The 15,274-nt window shown below is 40.9% G+C and overlaps 3 protein-coding genes across 10 annotated transcripts; 2 read left to right on the top strand and 1 right to left on the bottom strand.

The window, feature by feature from the left end:
• The first annotated feature begins 230 nt into the window (after positions 1-230).
• hnrnpaba (heterogeneous nuclear ribonucleoprotein A/Ba) lies at positions 231-3,987 on the top strand. 3 transcript variants are annotated; one of them, XM_029441414.1, is made up of 9 exons: positions 231-381; positions 815-1,086; positions 1,511-1,679; positions 1,766-1,924; positions 2,015-2,146; positions 2,266-2,362; positions 2,496-2,648; positions 2,758-2,843; positions 3,280-3,987. In XM_029441414.1, exons 2-8 carry the CDS (start codon positions 830-832, stop codon positions 2,826-2,828), a joined length of 1,038 nt encoding a protein of 345 aa, XP_029297274.1. In that variant the 5' UTR covers positions 231-381; positions 815-829; the 3' UTR covers positions 2,829-2,843; positions 3,280-3,987. The 3 variants fall into 3 exon arrangements, with proteins under 3 accessions (XP_029297274.1, XP_029297276.1, XP_029297275.1); XM_029441415.1 differs by having other exon boundaries at positions 254-326; XM_029441416.1 differs by lacking the exon at positions 2,758-2,843.
• A 367-nt stretch (positions 3,988-4,354) lies between these two features.
• Positions 4,355-8,991, bottom strand: phykpl (5-phosphohydroxy-L-lysine phospho-lyase). 4 transcript variants are annotated; one of them, XM_029441407.1, is made up of 13 exons: positions 8,661-8,989; positions 8,400-8,518; positions 7,895-8,054; positions 7,727-7,801; positions 7,554-7,641; positions 7,356-7,472; positions 7,144-7,226; positions 6,835-7,060; positions 6,194-6,348; positions 5,341-5,430; positions 5,060-5,193; positions 4,871-4,916; positions 4,355-4,513 (listed from the first exon to the last, which is right to left on the bottom strand). In XM_029441407.1, exons 1-12 carry the CDS (start codon positions 8,768-8,770, stop codon positions 4,894-4,896), a joined length of 1,380 nt encoding a protein of 459 aa, XP_029297267.1. In that variant the 5' UTR covers positions 8,771-8,989; the 3' UTR covers positions 4,355-4,513; positions 4,871-4,893. The 4 variants fall into 4 exon arrangements, 3 of the variants coding, with proteins under 3 accessions (XP_029297267.1, XP_029297269.1, XP_029297268.1); XM_029441409.1 differs by having other exon boundaries at positions 8,389-8,518; XR_003832917.1 differs by lacking the exons at positions 4,355-4,513; positions 4,871-4,916; positions 5,060-5,193 and adding an exon at positions 5,965-6,057 and having other exon boundaries at positions 5,340-5,430; positions 8,661-8,990.
• Positions 7,030-14,956, top strand: LOC115014504 (protein FAM53C-like). 3 transcript variants are annotated; one of them, XM_029441410.1, is made up of 5 exons: positions 7,030-7,124; positions 11,375-11,624; positions 11,726-11,786; positions 11,869-12,701; positions 13,474-14,956. In XM_029441410.1, exons 2-5 carry the CDS (start codon positions 11,541-11,543, stop codon positions 13,714-13,716), a joined length of 1,221 nt encoding a protein of 406 aa, XP_029297270.1. In that variant the 5' UTR covers positions 7,030-7,124; positions 11,375-11,540; the 3' UTR covers positions 13,717-14,956. The 3 variants fall into 3 exon arrangements, with proteins under 3 accessions (XP_029297270.1, XP_029297271.1, XP_029297272.1); XM_029441411.1 differs by lacking the exon at positions 7,030-7,124 and adding an exon at positions 9,283-9,323; XM_029441412.1 differs by lacking the exon at positions 7,030-7,124 and adding an exon at positions 9,336-10,321.
• Positions 14,957-15,274: the final 318 nt, after the last annotated feature.

Genomic DNA, 15,274 nt, shown 5'->3' on the forward strand with positions numbered 1-15,274 from the left:
AACACCATTCAACTCAACAATAGTACAGCGAGTAAGAGCAATTCATAAATATTTTTTAAATGCCGGCAGTGAACAACTCTTTTTCATGAGACGCAGAAAGGGTACTCGGAGTTCCTTCCTGTGTGTTAAGGGCGTGAACATCTTCTGTGAAACGAATAGGTCGTGTATGTAATTGGTCGGCGCCATGAATGGCAGCAGTAATCATCCAATGAAATAGCTTCTTTGCAGAAATGGCGTTTTTTTGCTGCCGGTTCTAGAAAACCAACCACGAGTTGTCGTCGTGTGGGAGAATCCATCTTGAAGAGAGCTCTCCGGTTGTGTTACCAGTAAGCAGGTTTTTGCTACTTCTGTAGCGTTGGTTTTTTTCCATTATATTGTCACGTAAGTAACCTGATTGTTGTAGTATTTTCGGGTTTCTGGTAAATGTAGATGGAATATCTGTAATTATTAGAAAATATAGGCCTGTAGTGCGGCTAGCACGGCCTCTGCATTACGTAACTGCGAATTTGAGTTGTCCAACCCAGGCTGGCTTTATCAGCGTGATGCAGATAGTTACACTGTTTCTAATCTTTAACTCCACCAGTTTCCATGCTGTATGGTTACTGTGTTGTGTAAGTGAAAGTTACTTTGTTGCCAATTTCCTGGCGCTCTGCTACAATTACTGCTCTATGAATGTATGGAGCGCGATTGTGCCGGCCAAAATGGTGGGAAATGCATGCATTGGCACCATGTAAATGGCGAAGCAGGCACGGCATGAGGGGTTATATAATCACCTTGATTTAGTTAAACTTGAACATTTTTCTTTTGGGTTTAGGTTTAATAGTGCAAAATGTCTGAGACAGAGCAGCAGTATATGGAAACATCGGAAAACGGACACGAAGTCGACGATGATTTTAACGGAGCCGACAACACCGAAGAGGGAAACGAGGAAAGCGCCGCGAATGACTGCGGAGAGGAGGAGGAGGAGGCAGAGGTAGAGGCACAGGGAGAGGGAGAGGGCGCAGGCCCTGACGCCGACGGGAATTCGCAAAACGGTGGCACAGAGGGCGGCCAGATCGACGCCAGCAAAGGCGAGGAGGATGCAGGGTGAGTTGAAAAATAGCGTGATGGGATTTTTTTGTGAAACCAACATTTATTATAAGCACTCGTGGTTTTCCATGTTTCTTTGTTCAACCGGCCTTTGTTGGCGCCATATGCAGAGCGGAGGGGGGGGATGGGCGCCTGAGCAGGGATCAAATCTAGCATGCATTGACTCACAAGAAGCTATTGATATGATTAATCTGATTTGGTCGATGTTAGAGCGATTTTCAGTTTATTGAATTAATGTTGTAAATCAACTTTAAGCTATAGCAGCTGTAGCCTGCCTCCCTATGTCATTGGGTCAACAGATGTTCTGGAACAGTGTGTACATTTACACCCCCTTCGTGCCCAACACCACCCCCTCCGCCATATATGAAGTTGCAGTAACATGGCCGCATGTAATGCTAAACATGACCCTTTCTGTGCTCAGGAAAATGTTTGTTGGAGGTCTCAGCTGGGAAACAAGCAAGAAGGATCTTAAAGATTACTTCAATAAATTTGGTGAGGTGACAGACTGCACCATAAAGATGGACCAGCAGACGGGACGGTCTAGAGGATTTGGCTTCATTCTCTTTAAAGATGCAGTAGCTGTAGAAAAGGTGAGTGGGGAGCAATTATGCTTGTGCCAAAGTGACTGTTTCAAAACAGGACACCTTTTTAAAAAACGTTTCCTGTGATTTTGTAGGTTCTTGAACAGAAGGAACACAGGCTAGATGGCAGAGTAATTGACCCCAAGAAGGCCATGGCCATGAAGAAGGATCCAGTCAAGAAAATCTTTGTGGGTGGCCTTAACCCTGACACTTCAAAGGAAGTCATTCAGGAGTACTTCGGGACCTTTGGAGAGGTATGGGCTTGAACAGATTTGTGTCAGTTTATTAATGAATTGGATGTAGGAAATGTTGGCTGCTTCAAAGCTAGTTTTTGTCTTCTGTAGGTTGAGACAATTGAGCTTCCACAAGATCCAAAGACAGAAAAGAGGAGGGGATTCGTATTCATCACATATAAAGAAGAGACTCCTGTCAAGAAGGTTATGGAGAAGAAATACCACAATGTCGGTGGAAGCAAGGTAATGGCATACCACACATTCTGCACACAGGTGAAATTGGGTATGATGTACTCACTTTAAAGAAGAAATTCAAAGGTCACGTCACACTGCAATGTAATGTGCTCTTTATGGTGTTCCAGTGTGAAATTAAAATAGCCCAACCCAAAGAAGTCTACCAGCAGCAGCAGTATGGTGCCCGTGCATACGGTGGAGGAGGACGTGGCAGGGGCCGTGGAGGTAAGCACCACTTTGTGTGTATACCAGCAAAATGTTTTAAACTATACTCAACATTAGACTTTAAAATTGTGCTGAGTAAGTGCATGGGTCCTGTGTGATGAGTTGTGACAAAGGCCTCACCTGTTGTTTCTAGGCCAGGGCCAGAACTGGAATCAAGGTTACAACAACTACTGGAACCAGGGATACAACCAGAACTACTACGGACAGCAAGGCTACGGATATGGCGGCTACGGCAACTATGACTACTCTGCTGGTTATTACGGCTATGGGGGTGGCTACGATTACAGTAAGCGATAAGTGCCCCCCGGGAAAGAAAAAAGAATGAGAGAAACTTTATTTTCTTGGTCCTCCTTGTTGTACAGAAGAACTCAGTCCCTTTTTCTCTTGTCCTCCAGACCAGGGCAATACAAGCTATGGGAAAACTCCAAGACGTGGAGGCCACCAGAGTAGCTACAAGCCATACTGATCACACGTAGTGCAGGTATGCATTTTTGCATCATCCGTGGTAGTATGAGAACATAGCTGTAACCATTGGTGCCTTTTTGACCCCAAAGATCTCCATCTACTCTAAATCCATTCAAGCATTGTGGTGGGGTTAGGGTAGACTGTGTTGTGGGGTCTGTGATCATTAAAGATGGATTCATTCCACCTGTCAGCCATCTTAAGATGCATCTCTACTACTTGATCAATAAGGGTTGAGTTGGTGGTGGTTGAGAACAGGAATAAGGACCGTTTCACCTTTCACCAGGGTGCTAGGTGTAATAGTTAGCGGTCGTGCCCCCTCCCCCCCCCCCAAAGTGTGTCTGTCCATTCACTGACCTGTCAAAACTCATTCATGCACTTGTCTGTCTTTGTGTAACTGCATGCCATATTTGGTTTATTCTCAGTAACGTTAAGCACCGTGTTTTTCTCTTAAGGTCTAAAGTAAATAAGAAAAAGAGATCCATGGTCTGACCACAACCAACATGGGCTCTGGCTTTTCCTTTGGAGTTGGCAGAAATTTGGACTCATGCTCCATTTGTACAGATCAAGTGAGGAACTGGGGAAGCAAATGTCACTTTTCCACTTTTTATTTTATATTGTTTTGTGTCCATTTACATTTCCAGTGATGGAAGTGTTATTTTTACTGTACTTTTTGGTACCTTTTTGAATCTAATGTATTGTATGGTTGTATTTTTACATGTCTACTGGATTTGCAGATGAGCAGGAGCGAGAGCTTTTAAAGCTCACAAATAAAACACGTTTTTTTTCTTTATTTTTTTTCTTTTGGTGTTTCTAGATCTTTAGTTATTTTTCTCCCATGCTGAATGTTGGATGCGAGTTGCATGGCTTCAGATGTGGGGTGAGGCAAAATAAGGGATTTAAACTAATCAAAGGGTTCATTGTAAGCGTATCAAGTGAATGTTTGCAGATGGCCTAGTAGACGAAGACAACCAGCATCTTATTTTTTTTGCTTTTAAGGAGATTCTTCCCCCATCATGTCTGCAATTTTAAGTGGCTTTAATAGTGTTATTCAGCTGAACGCAAGCCTGTTAATGTAAGAGGGTACTCCCTCTCTCACTGGATACTCATTCCTCTAGTGTCTTGGGCAAATTGGTAGAAATAAACTTTTGGTTTATATTACACATGGATCCTTTTGTTATTATTTGTAAAGTTAATGTTAAATGTTTTGTACTGTTAAATGGCTTGCTTGTTTTGTCTTGAGTAATGTTAACATCTCTACGGATGCCTCTTTGGAAAGATGTGGGCGAGAGCTTCACTACCTGCACGATAACTGGCTGAGTGTTATACCGACCCCACTATATGTGAAACTACAATACTTAAGCATTTTTATAAATGTGACCAGGAGTTAAAGATAGTGGTCTGGTAAGTGCTTCTCTCAACCATATTGTGTATTGAGAACATGTTGCTGATCAGTGTTGTAAACTGGGACTAGCTATTTTTTAAATATTGCTAATGTGGGTAAAAGACACGTAAGTCAGAAGAAAAAAAAAATGCTTACTGTTTATTAGTTTCTTGATATAACAAAAATCTTTATGGGAAGATTCAGGTGATGCTGAGCTGGTATCACTTTGAATGTGTTGACCTCCGATTGGCTGGGGTTCCTCTCATTCTACTAAAGTGATTCCTTTTTATAATGTCACTGAACACCTGGGGAGAACAAAAACAGGTTAAAGACAAACTTTAAGGATGCATGGCTTTAGTCAGCTGACTACCATTTAAACTACTGCCACCGCTTTGATATTTCATAGACATAAGCTTTCATACAAAAATCTACTGGTAGACATTTATGAGCAAGACTTTGTTTAGTCTATTTCAAAAACATCCCCACAGTGATCAGTGTTGAGTGGATGATGGCAACATGTTCTGCTCAGTGAAATGAATGAACTTGTTTGATCTACTGGAACCTCAAGTATAGACATTCACATCTCTACCTCTGAACTTTATGAATGTGACCATCTGACGATGTCTGATGCAATTAAAAGTTTTTCTACAGGTTTAACAAACCATAGATGTCTTCCTTTTCCAGTTTAAATGTCACTGGCTTCCATGTCTGAGAACAAACAAATTGAACATGTTATTCTACATTTAAATGTGTGGTTTAAGTCTTTAGGCATCTTTCAGTGTTAACTAGATTCATACTGGCAAACAACCCTGTAGTAACAGCTGTAGGTTAGATGTGTTTGTGTAACTAACCTATGAGGATGCGGTCAATACTTTTAACTGCCAGTTCAGCGTCCTCCATAGTGAAACACATAGGCGGTTTAAACTTTACAACGTTTTCCCAGGGGCCATCTGTACTGACACAGATGTTATCATCCTCTTTTAACCTAATGGAAAAGGCACATGGAGTTAAATTCTTAACACCATTCGGTAGAGACAGACAGTGTGTATACAAGAAGATCAACTTCAAGGTAGTCTTATTTTAACTGCAAAACTATAACCATTAAATGCTGTATTGGACTCAAGTCTGGTACCTCTTCACCACCAATGCTGCTGCTTCTGTAGCAGGAGTCTTCTGCTCTCTGTCTGTAACCAGCTCAAGACCCACAAACAGTCCCACACCTCTAAAAATAAATGGAAAAAAACATGGAGTTGAAGGGGTTACAACTTTTGATTTTCAGAACAGGTCGTCCCTGCATAACTATAATTTAGGTGAAGACTGATAATGTGAAAATAACTTAATTTTCATATGAATATAGCCCATTTGTTTTGAGAAGACAATTATTTTTGACAACAGTAATATTTGATTTGGTTAATCATATACATGTTTTGCAAGGTAGCTCAAAGCCTCCGATGGGTTTGTCTTCAGAGTAAGTTGCTGTTTTACAAGCTCAAATCTGGAAAAACAAGTGCCATATATAGGTCTTTTTCGCGGAAGACATTTTCCGATCTCAGAAGAAAAGCACAGCTGTTAATAAAACTCATAACACCTGTGCTTTTCCTACATAGATAAATAAGTCAAACGGTCTGCTGTGAACATAGATCTGTAATCATTTGAAACCCAATAGTTTCTTTACAATTTAAGTAATTTTATTAAATGCACGCTGTATCTCCAATGTGATGGCGCATATCCACACAACTCAAGCCTGAGCACTCACCCAGAAAAATGAGTACAGTCCAATAAATTGTTCCCCGACAGCATGGTACAAGCTCAAACTGTCCTGACGAGGTCTAATCAGCTAGGGAAACACCTGTGTAGATGTACCATTAGACATCAATTAAGGCTTTTCATAAATTGTTCAAATCTGATTTAATCCTATGGACTCTTGAGAAATAAATAGCACTGGCCTTTTTGAATTTGAAGAACACTAGTCACTGCATCCTTACCTGACATCGCCAATTATTTGATGTCGTGTCTGTAGCTGTGAGAGCAGATCTTTAAGATGTGCTCCCACCCTGGTGGCGTTTCCTCTTAAGTCCTCTTTCTCTATCACATCAAGTACTGCAAGGCCTATTGCACAGGACACTGGATTCCCTCCGAACTGCATAACGTTAGAAACAAACAAAAAAATGTTCATCTTAATATAGTGCATGCTTTGAGAGAGGAAGTTCAAACAGATTTCCACAGAAATATTTTTATATTAGAAATATATTTGCTTAAAAGCTGAGATTTGTTAGCAAATTACTTTAGGCATTCTAATTAATGAATGTTTTTTGCAGCAGCGTAGTGGTAAATTAAAAGGGGTTTAAAGGGTCGTCAAACAGTCAATGGTTATAACCACCAAGAGAAAAAAATAATAAATGCATTTGGAAAACATAACTTTAAACATTTTACTTTAAAGACATGTGTAACTGACATCCATTTAGTAATAATAGTACACGTAATATGATATCACGTTATACTCAGAATGTCATGATTTACGTATACGGCTATACGCTTCCTGGCTGTCTTTACAGCTGGGAAAAACTGTAGGTACCAACTTGCAGGTAAATGTATTCATATTGTGTTGAGGCTACTGCATAGTCACCGTATTGAAGTACTCCACTCTGTTGGCTGTGAAAGCTCCAGCTATCTCCACAGTGGTTGCCACACATGCCAGGGGATGCCCATTGCCCATCGGTTTACCCATGGTCACTATGTCGGGACAAAAACCCTCCCCCTGCAGCTGGAAAGCCCAGAAGTGACTTCCCACACGTCCAAAGCCTGTCTGCACCTCGTCTGCCACAAACACTCCACCAGCTGAGCGCACATATCTGTGGGAGATGCACCGTGTCACCCCTATTGTACATGTGACTGAGCAAAAACAGAATCTGAAAAGTGAGTCAACACCACTCACTCTGCAACATTAGTCGAGTATCCTTGAGGCAAGATTATTTGTCCTCCAACACTTGGCAATGATTCCGCAAAGAAGGCAGAGATCTATTGGGAAAATGCAATAAATAAGTCATAAAAATACATGTCATGCATTAGTCATGTTTATTACAGCATTATACATTAAATGCATAACATAAAGTGTTATTCAGGCTGCATGAAACTGTTAAAGTGTACCTTACGGCCTTTCCTGTGCACTTCCTCTATTAGGTCTTTTACTGTATCAGCGTATGCTTCACCGGGGTTGGGGTGATCCTCTCTGTATATGCCTCTGTAGGTGTCTGGTAAGGGTGCCTAGGAGGATGAAACATATTCTTTCAGATATCCACTGTTGGTCAGCAGTTTGTGTAATGATGGTCATATGAATTTACACACCACATGAACCCATTCTTTCTGGCCTGCCAGCTTCCGGAACTTGTAAGGACTAATGTCGATGAGGGACATTAGATGCCCATGGTATGCACTGGTATAAAAGGAGAGTTCAATGTAATTGATAAGCAAGTGTACTGTCAGAGGGTGAATGAGTTGCAATAGAACAGAATACTTACTGGTCAAGCACAATTACGTCCTCATGTTGAGTATACTGCTGTGCCAAGCGTAGGGCAAGATCATTGGCCTCTGAACTGTCAATAGAGTCAACAGGGTCAAAAGATGTAAAATCACTGCAATGGTAATTCAGGAAAAACATCCTGTGGGGGTGGGGGTGTATTACTTACCCAGAGTTAACAAAGTAGAAGACACACAGTTTCTCAGGCAGGGTGGCAGCCAGGCGCTCTGCATACATCACTATGTTGTCGTGCAGGAATCGTGCATTTGTGTTCAGGAGGTCCATTTGTGCTGCTGCAGCTTTTGTAATACTGGGGTGACAGTGGCCCACTAAGATAAGATAGAACTTTATTAATCCATAGAGAAAGTATTGTGCTCAGAAATTACAACGACATAAGAATAAAAACGTAACAAGTAGGCTAAAACTAACACTGGAACCTAATAGAACAACAGTAAAAGTAAGTAAAATAAGTAAAAATGTAGTAAAATAAGTCAACCAAAATACTATTGCACATGATATTGAAAGTAATATTGTACACAAAAGGAATCATATTGTTTGTGTTACTAACACATAAAACGCTTTGACATTAGTAGACACACAAGAGTGTAATATACTGTGTTTTATGAAGGCAATAAAAGGACTATGCCCTGGATGATGTTTTACCAATGTTTTACCATGGTGAACGTTGCTGATGCAGTCCAGAAAGCGCTTGCCATTTTCATCGAATAGATACTGGCCTCTTGCTTTCACTATTTTCACAGGGTCATCTGAATAGAATAGTCTACATGACTGCCTGTAATCGAAGAAAAATACTAGGTGTCACTAACTTTCGTGCACTCACTGCACAGCAGCAGTGTGCACCAATGTGTACCATTGTATTCCACCTTCCATTTTTTTTAAATCACACAATACCAGCTAGTTTCACTTTTACATACCCGATTAATTTCTCTCTCATAGCGAGAGTTTCTTCTTTCCTGAGTTTTTCAAGTGTCATATTCTCTTTAGGCTCTCTCTGTGTAACCACGATTACTGAGGCAATGAACATAAAACTGTGCAACGACACTCAAGCGCAGTACGTTAGTTATGAAATTGTTTTGCTAAGTCTTGACTATAGGACAACCACTACGCATGCGTTCACGGTAAACTTGGGTTCACCAGTTTAAGCATTATGCAAATGAGTGTATATTTCTAAATCAAATATGGGTTGGCTTTTTTAATTTGGTAGGTATTATATTATTCCATATTTATTAGGAAAATAATACGTTTATTTTTTCGCTAAGACAGTTTTTTATGCTGTCGCTTTATTTAGAGGGACCCAACTCTGGGGCAGTAAACGGGACAGAGACTTCCAAATAAATGCAACATATGTTGCAAAAAAATGCAGTTTCAATTGGGAACACGTAATAAAAATCATGTTGACAAGGTATGCACTGTATGTGAATTGTGAGGTTTCCTCAAATTGCGATTTTTAGTTGCGATTAGTGTATTCAAAATACCTCTGTATTGGTACGGTCCAAATGCTATAAATACTCCACTAAACGGCTCTCTATCCGGTGCACTGTGTGCAGCTTCGGTTGCTAAGGAACCATTGAATGCAGGTAATACATCAGGACAGCTGTAGCATGCTAGCTGCAAACAGACTGCGTAACTAAGCTAATGCTACTACTAATTTAGTTATACATTATCGTTCCAACCATTAAATGTATTAACGCCCTTTTTCATATTATAGTCTAAACGAATCATGGCTACATTCGCGTACAATGACAAGCCTTTAACCCGTAGCAGAGAAACCGAATGTGAGCAAACTAACGCTAGTAACGTTAGTCAGGACGCTTGTTATCAGCTAGCTAACAGCTAACACTAATAGTGTTTCACGGGCTGCATCGTGTTGCTGAGCTAGCTTACTATCTTTGCTCACCAGTAAAAGTCGGTATCCGATTTAGGCAGTTAATATAGCCCAATGTTAAGTTCTACATTGTCATTGACAAACGGTTGTACTGCAGCTAATGTTGGGGATAACGTTATAGGCTTTTAATTGGCTAATACAAACGTGTTTTGTAGAGAAGGGCAAGCTGCACAACACTGTCTTAAACTTATGTGTTGGTGTGCATGTTCGTAAAGACAGAAAGTGTCTTAACTAATAGTCTTAATAGATAGTTTTTTTGCTACACTGATGTCTCACTATTCGTTTTGAGAATATAATGTATAATTAATTTGTAGGAACGTTAAGTTCGTAGCCAACATTGTAAAGTTATGTTAAAGTTTTTGAATTAGCGGGTGGTTGACAGCAGTGGTCCTGGCTGTTTATGAGAAAATTGAGTCTGTAGGGTGAAGAGCTTTTATCATTGGCTGCTGCTACTGGATGAAGTTCAGCCTGTGTGCCCCTGTGCCGGCGAACGAGCATGTCTTCTGGCATGTGGAACTAGGCTAGCAATGTAGCACCATATTTGCCACAAGGAGGAAGGCCCTGGAGGCCACATCTGACTGACTACAGCAAGTGTTGAAACAAAGTCTCTTCAATGAGAGTGACTCCTCATATTATGAAGCGTTTTAATTAAGATCAGAGACTAAATATTAAAGTTGATACAGTTAAATGGTAAGTTTCATTATGTTGTATCATGTCTGGTTTGGATGTCAGCATTACCTACTCTATATGGTGGGTGCCTTGCACTTCAATGAGTAGTGCAAAAGCTAAAAGGCCATGTTACATTTTAATGCACTGGGTAAAGTATATATTGGTTTTCAGTTTGAGATGTACATTTCTGTGCTGTGCACAAGTTTGCTGGGAAGGGTTTGCTGGTTACTTTTTAAAGACTTTTTTGGACTGAGTAAACATTAGATCATAAAAGCTAATTCAATGCTATTTGTATGGAAAGAGAAATGTCAGGGGAATGTGTGTAATGAAATGGACACAGGTTCGTTGCCCTCTGCCTTCTTGGTACATCACACCATTTTGGCCTTGCCATGGTAATATAAGCCCTCGAGACCTGGTCACTGTTCTTTTGTCCCCCTTGCAAAGATACTATGGCATGCTTCCAACCCCTATCCCCATTCATTTTTCACACACTTCCCCCATCCCTTCCCTTTTTTCGCTCTCCCTCCCCCTTCCATTCACTTAACAACTCTTGTCATTTGTGTTTATTGGACTCCACTGACTTTGATTGCCATAGTATTGCCCCAAAGGTTTTCACTTTGGGAATACTACCGTTTGTAGTCTCAATTAGAAACAGTCATGTTCACTGTGCATGATGGAATGTGAAGTGTTTATTTGTGCTGGGTCTACTCTCGTCCATGTGTGCTCTCTGCCTTTTGTGAACATGAACTTCTGCCTTTCATGTTTGAATGATTCGGCATGTAGATCCCTACCTGGATCTTGTCTAGTAATGTATATGTGGTCAGTATTTGGATTTATTCAGGCATTCTGTTTATCTTTTTATGTGGGATTTTACGCAGTAGAATTTCCATTTCCCTTTAGAACAGGAAATTCCCCATTAGCAGATTTTACACTTCTATCCAAGGCCTGATTGATCTGTCTAGCAATTTATTGGTTTCTGTTTAACGAAGTGCCTTCGTTTTAATGTGTGTGTGACCAGTTTCAGTTACTAATTGATGTTGTTTCATAAGAATCCCTTCTTGTCTGTCCCTCTAGGTGGCTTGAAAATGATGGTGGCATAGTGAGAAAACAGTTAATTCTGGCTGGTTGAGGTGTGGAGGGGACACCACAAACCACGCCAGGATTCTGACTAATACAATTTCCAATTGCCCTCAGTAAATCTCCTCATCTCCATGTCTATCCCTGGATTGTAGCTACAAATATGGTGACGCTTATTACAGAGCAGCTCCGTAAGCAGAGTTTGGAAGAGCCTTATTACAAGGCTTTCTCATTTAATGTAAATGTGGTGAGTTTAATGCAAAACTAAATATTTTTGTTTGTCTTTTCAGTGATCAACTTAGTTTCATTGGTTCTGTTTTGGAATTTTAAGTTGTGTTTTTGTTTCAGTCATTACCTGCAGTGGGATCCAGTCCCACTGTCTCATGGAGTGCTTGTAGGTCATCACAAGGTAAGTGCATTGAATTAAATACAGTATTTTCAATTTTGATGTGGAAATCTGTCTCATGTTTATATCCTTTTCGCATGTTCAGAAAACCACACCGCTACACACCCATCATCCAAAGCCAACCGTCTGGATGATTCCTGTGCACTAGACTCCCCATGGCCTCGTTCTCAATCTGGAGAACTTCTCCAGAGACCAGAGGTTTCTTTTACAAACAATGCTGTCCAAAGCTCAACTCCTCCACCACCTCAAAAACGCCACTGCCGGTCCCTCTCTGTTCCAGAGGACCTGTCTCGGTGTCGCTCCACCTGGCATCCTAGAGCATCCAAGGTTTGGACCCCAGTTAAACGTGGCTGCCAATGTGGAGGAGCATCTAGCTCAAGCTCTGGAGCCAGCTCGTTGCCACTTTGTGGTCCCAGTTCCTCTTTCCCCTCTTCCTCCCTACACTCATCTTCTAGCCCAACCTTCTTTAGCTTATCACTGTCCTCTGACTCTCCACTACCATGGAGCTTCTCATGGGACCCCTGTGACAAACTGAAAGGAGCTTGTTCTGCCTCCTTTGCTACGCCTTCCTCCTGCTCTTCCTCACCAGCCCCCCTGGTTTCTCATTCAATGCTGCAGCGCCGCTTCTCCCTCTCACCTGTGCATATTCAGGATGCCTCCGTGGTGCTCCTACCCCCCCAGCCCTCTCCTGCTTCTGCTCTGACATATGGATGTTCTGGCATGGAACACCCAGCCCTGTCTCCATCTCCCACTTCAGCCTGCAGCACACCATCCTACTCTCGGCGCAACCTACACCCAGCTCTGCCGCGATGCCACTCGCAGCCCTGTGACATGCGCAAACCTCGCTTGAAGAGGCGGCATGACCCAGATATTCTGCCCTGCCCCAGGCCAGGACTTGACTTCAGCAAAATGACACAGGTGAGCAACGCTGTCAGGTAGGTAGTTTCTGTTCATCGCATCATATTGATGCATATTAATGGTATCCGTAAGGAATCAGCAGGCTTGGGTTGACTTGTGCCCATGTTTTCTGTCCTCTTGATCTTGGCGGTCAAATAGTATGCCTCTGGTAGCACCCCAGCCCCCAAAATCCAGTACAGCTAAGCATTTCCATAAACTTGTCTCAGGCACATCAGTGCAGTCAGGATTGGGTTCTTGGCTGTTTTTGGTGCAGGCAATTTTACCCAATTGGCAATAAAAGTCACTACATGAGTCTCTTAAGCTGGTTACAACTGCCTAGTAAACAACTTACCCCGGTGCCTTGATCTGAGCAGAAGTCAAAGGTTCTCTTGGCAAAATTGTTAAATGCAGACTTTTTCTGACACTGAGGGGACCTACCTTTTTTTTTTTATAATTTTTTTTTTTTATATTCCCTTTTGGGTGGAGATGTATGAAGCTGAACATTTGGCAATGAGAATTAGACTGGGGCCCCATTTTTAAGTGAAGTGTTTTGCCACATGTTTAATAATGATTAAAATTTATATAGCACACTTTTAAATGTGAAATCTCTAGGTGCTTCACATAAATCATAGTACGGGCTTAAAAACTGGTCAATTACACCAAAAAACTATTTGATAAGGGTTAAAATGGGGATAAATAAAAGTTTAAAATCAAACCTGTAAGACACTAAATTATTTGGGTAAATGCTTGAATTGTGACAACGTGATAATCATGACTCTTCTTTCCTGTGTAGATTGGTAATCACAAGAGCCTAGTGTGTGGTACAGGTGGCTGTATACCTCCAGCATCTTCCCAGGTAGAGCAGCGCTCAGCCTTCTCCTCTGCAGAGTATCTGGGACGAGCCAGCATTGGGCCACTAAGTGAAAGTGAAGAAGAGGAGGATGAACGAACAAGGACTGCAATAGATGAAGGGCCAAAGATTGTTTTTGAAAGAGACTGCACAGAACTTGACTTGAACCTTATAGAAGAGAACTGACCACTCCTTGGTGCTCTGAGTATGATTACTGCATTCATAACTATGTTAAGCACACCTGTAGGCTTTGTGCGCTTTTCTGGCAGAGTCCTTGGGAACATGCTGCCTTCCTAAAGGCATATGTCCAGAGTTTATAATCAAGAACCAAGCAATTAGAAGCTAATATCAAATTACAATCTCATGATTGTAACACATGAGCTAGTTCACTATTCTACATTTCACAACAATGTCACAGTGCCTGCCTATTTTACAGTCCATAGGGAAATGTGCATGAGCAAATAAGCTAATTTTCATACATACCAAGTTTTGACTAATATTTCATATTGATAAAAGTCCTAATTTGTGTTATCATTGGTAAGCATCTTGATATCCTCATCAAAGAATACTGTATACTAGAGTAAACAAAATGTGCTTAATATTTCCTCGCAAGTTATTTTAATACACATTAAAAGTCACTTAATGGACTGGAGGGAAGCACTTTCCTCAGTGCCCCATCAGATACTGGTGTAGTTTTATTTTTTTTTTGGATTTCTAAATTTCAGATGTTTGAGCTGTGACAAATGCACACAGGTCCAAATAATATTTGAGTAGCCCAAACAACATCACAATACTGATATGTGTGTGTGTGTGTATATACATATCCACACTCGTATATTAAAAGGGATACATTCCAGGAATTCACTACTGTTCCCTCGCAGACTCTAAAGACACGTCTACTTGTACTGCTGTTCTGTCATTGATTTAGTTTTTCCTTTTTAGAGAAACTACATCATCAGAGGGAAAATGTTCTTGTAATAGTTGAGGGGATGGCTCCCCCTTTTTTTCATATATTTGTTTATTTTTGCTTTAAACAGACCTTGTCAACAGTAATACTGATGATACTGTAAACTGACCATGCCTTAAGCTTAAAATACAGTGTTCTTGGTGCTTCTTTTCACAGCCAGACATTTTTGCAATCTCCATTTGCGCTGATTCACATAGTTTTGAACAGGTGGCACAAGCACTATACTACTCAATTGAATAGCTGAATTGATGCTGCAGCTGGACTCCATACGGCACAATGTAATGTACTGTACAGTGGGTAGTGAGTACACATGTGGAGCCAATTCTGAGTGTATGTGACAAAGGTGGTAGTGATGCAGATGATTTGGTGGCCTTTCAGAAATGAGTTTTCATGTGTTTTCAGATGGAAATACTCCTGTTGCACAATTTATGTACAAATAAAATTTAATAGAGAATGATATTTTTTTTTCTTCCAAAAAGTGTCTTGTCTTTCATTCATAAATGTATCCTGCTTGTCAGATGAAAAGCACGCCAGGGGCCAACATATCAGAACATTATTGTGACACCTAGTGGCTAATTTCAGTATAATACTGATGCATGGAAATGCAGTGTTTAACTCTAGTCCATTCTGACTACTCGCAGCAGTTATTGATGCCTCGCTAAATTTTCAATTTGGGGGGTAAAGGTCTCAAAAAAACATTGTTACTCTGTTATATTGTTATAACAGTAACAATGACGTATGTAGAGAATAATACATGGTTGGATATTTGAAAACATT

Source organism: Cottoperca gobio, chromosome 10, assembly GCF_900634415.1.
Source record: "Cottoperca gobio chromosome 10, fCotGob3.1, whole genome shotgun sequence".
NCBI lineage: Eukaryota > Metazoa > Chordata > Actinopteri > Perciformes > Bovichtidae > Cottoperca > Cottoperca gobio.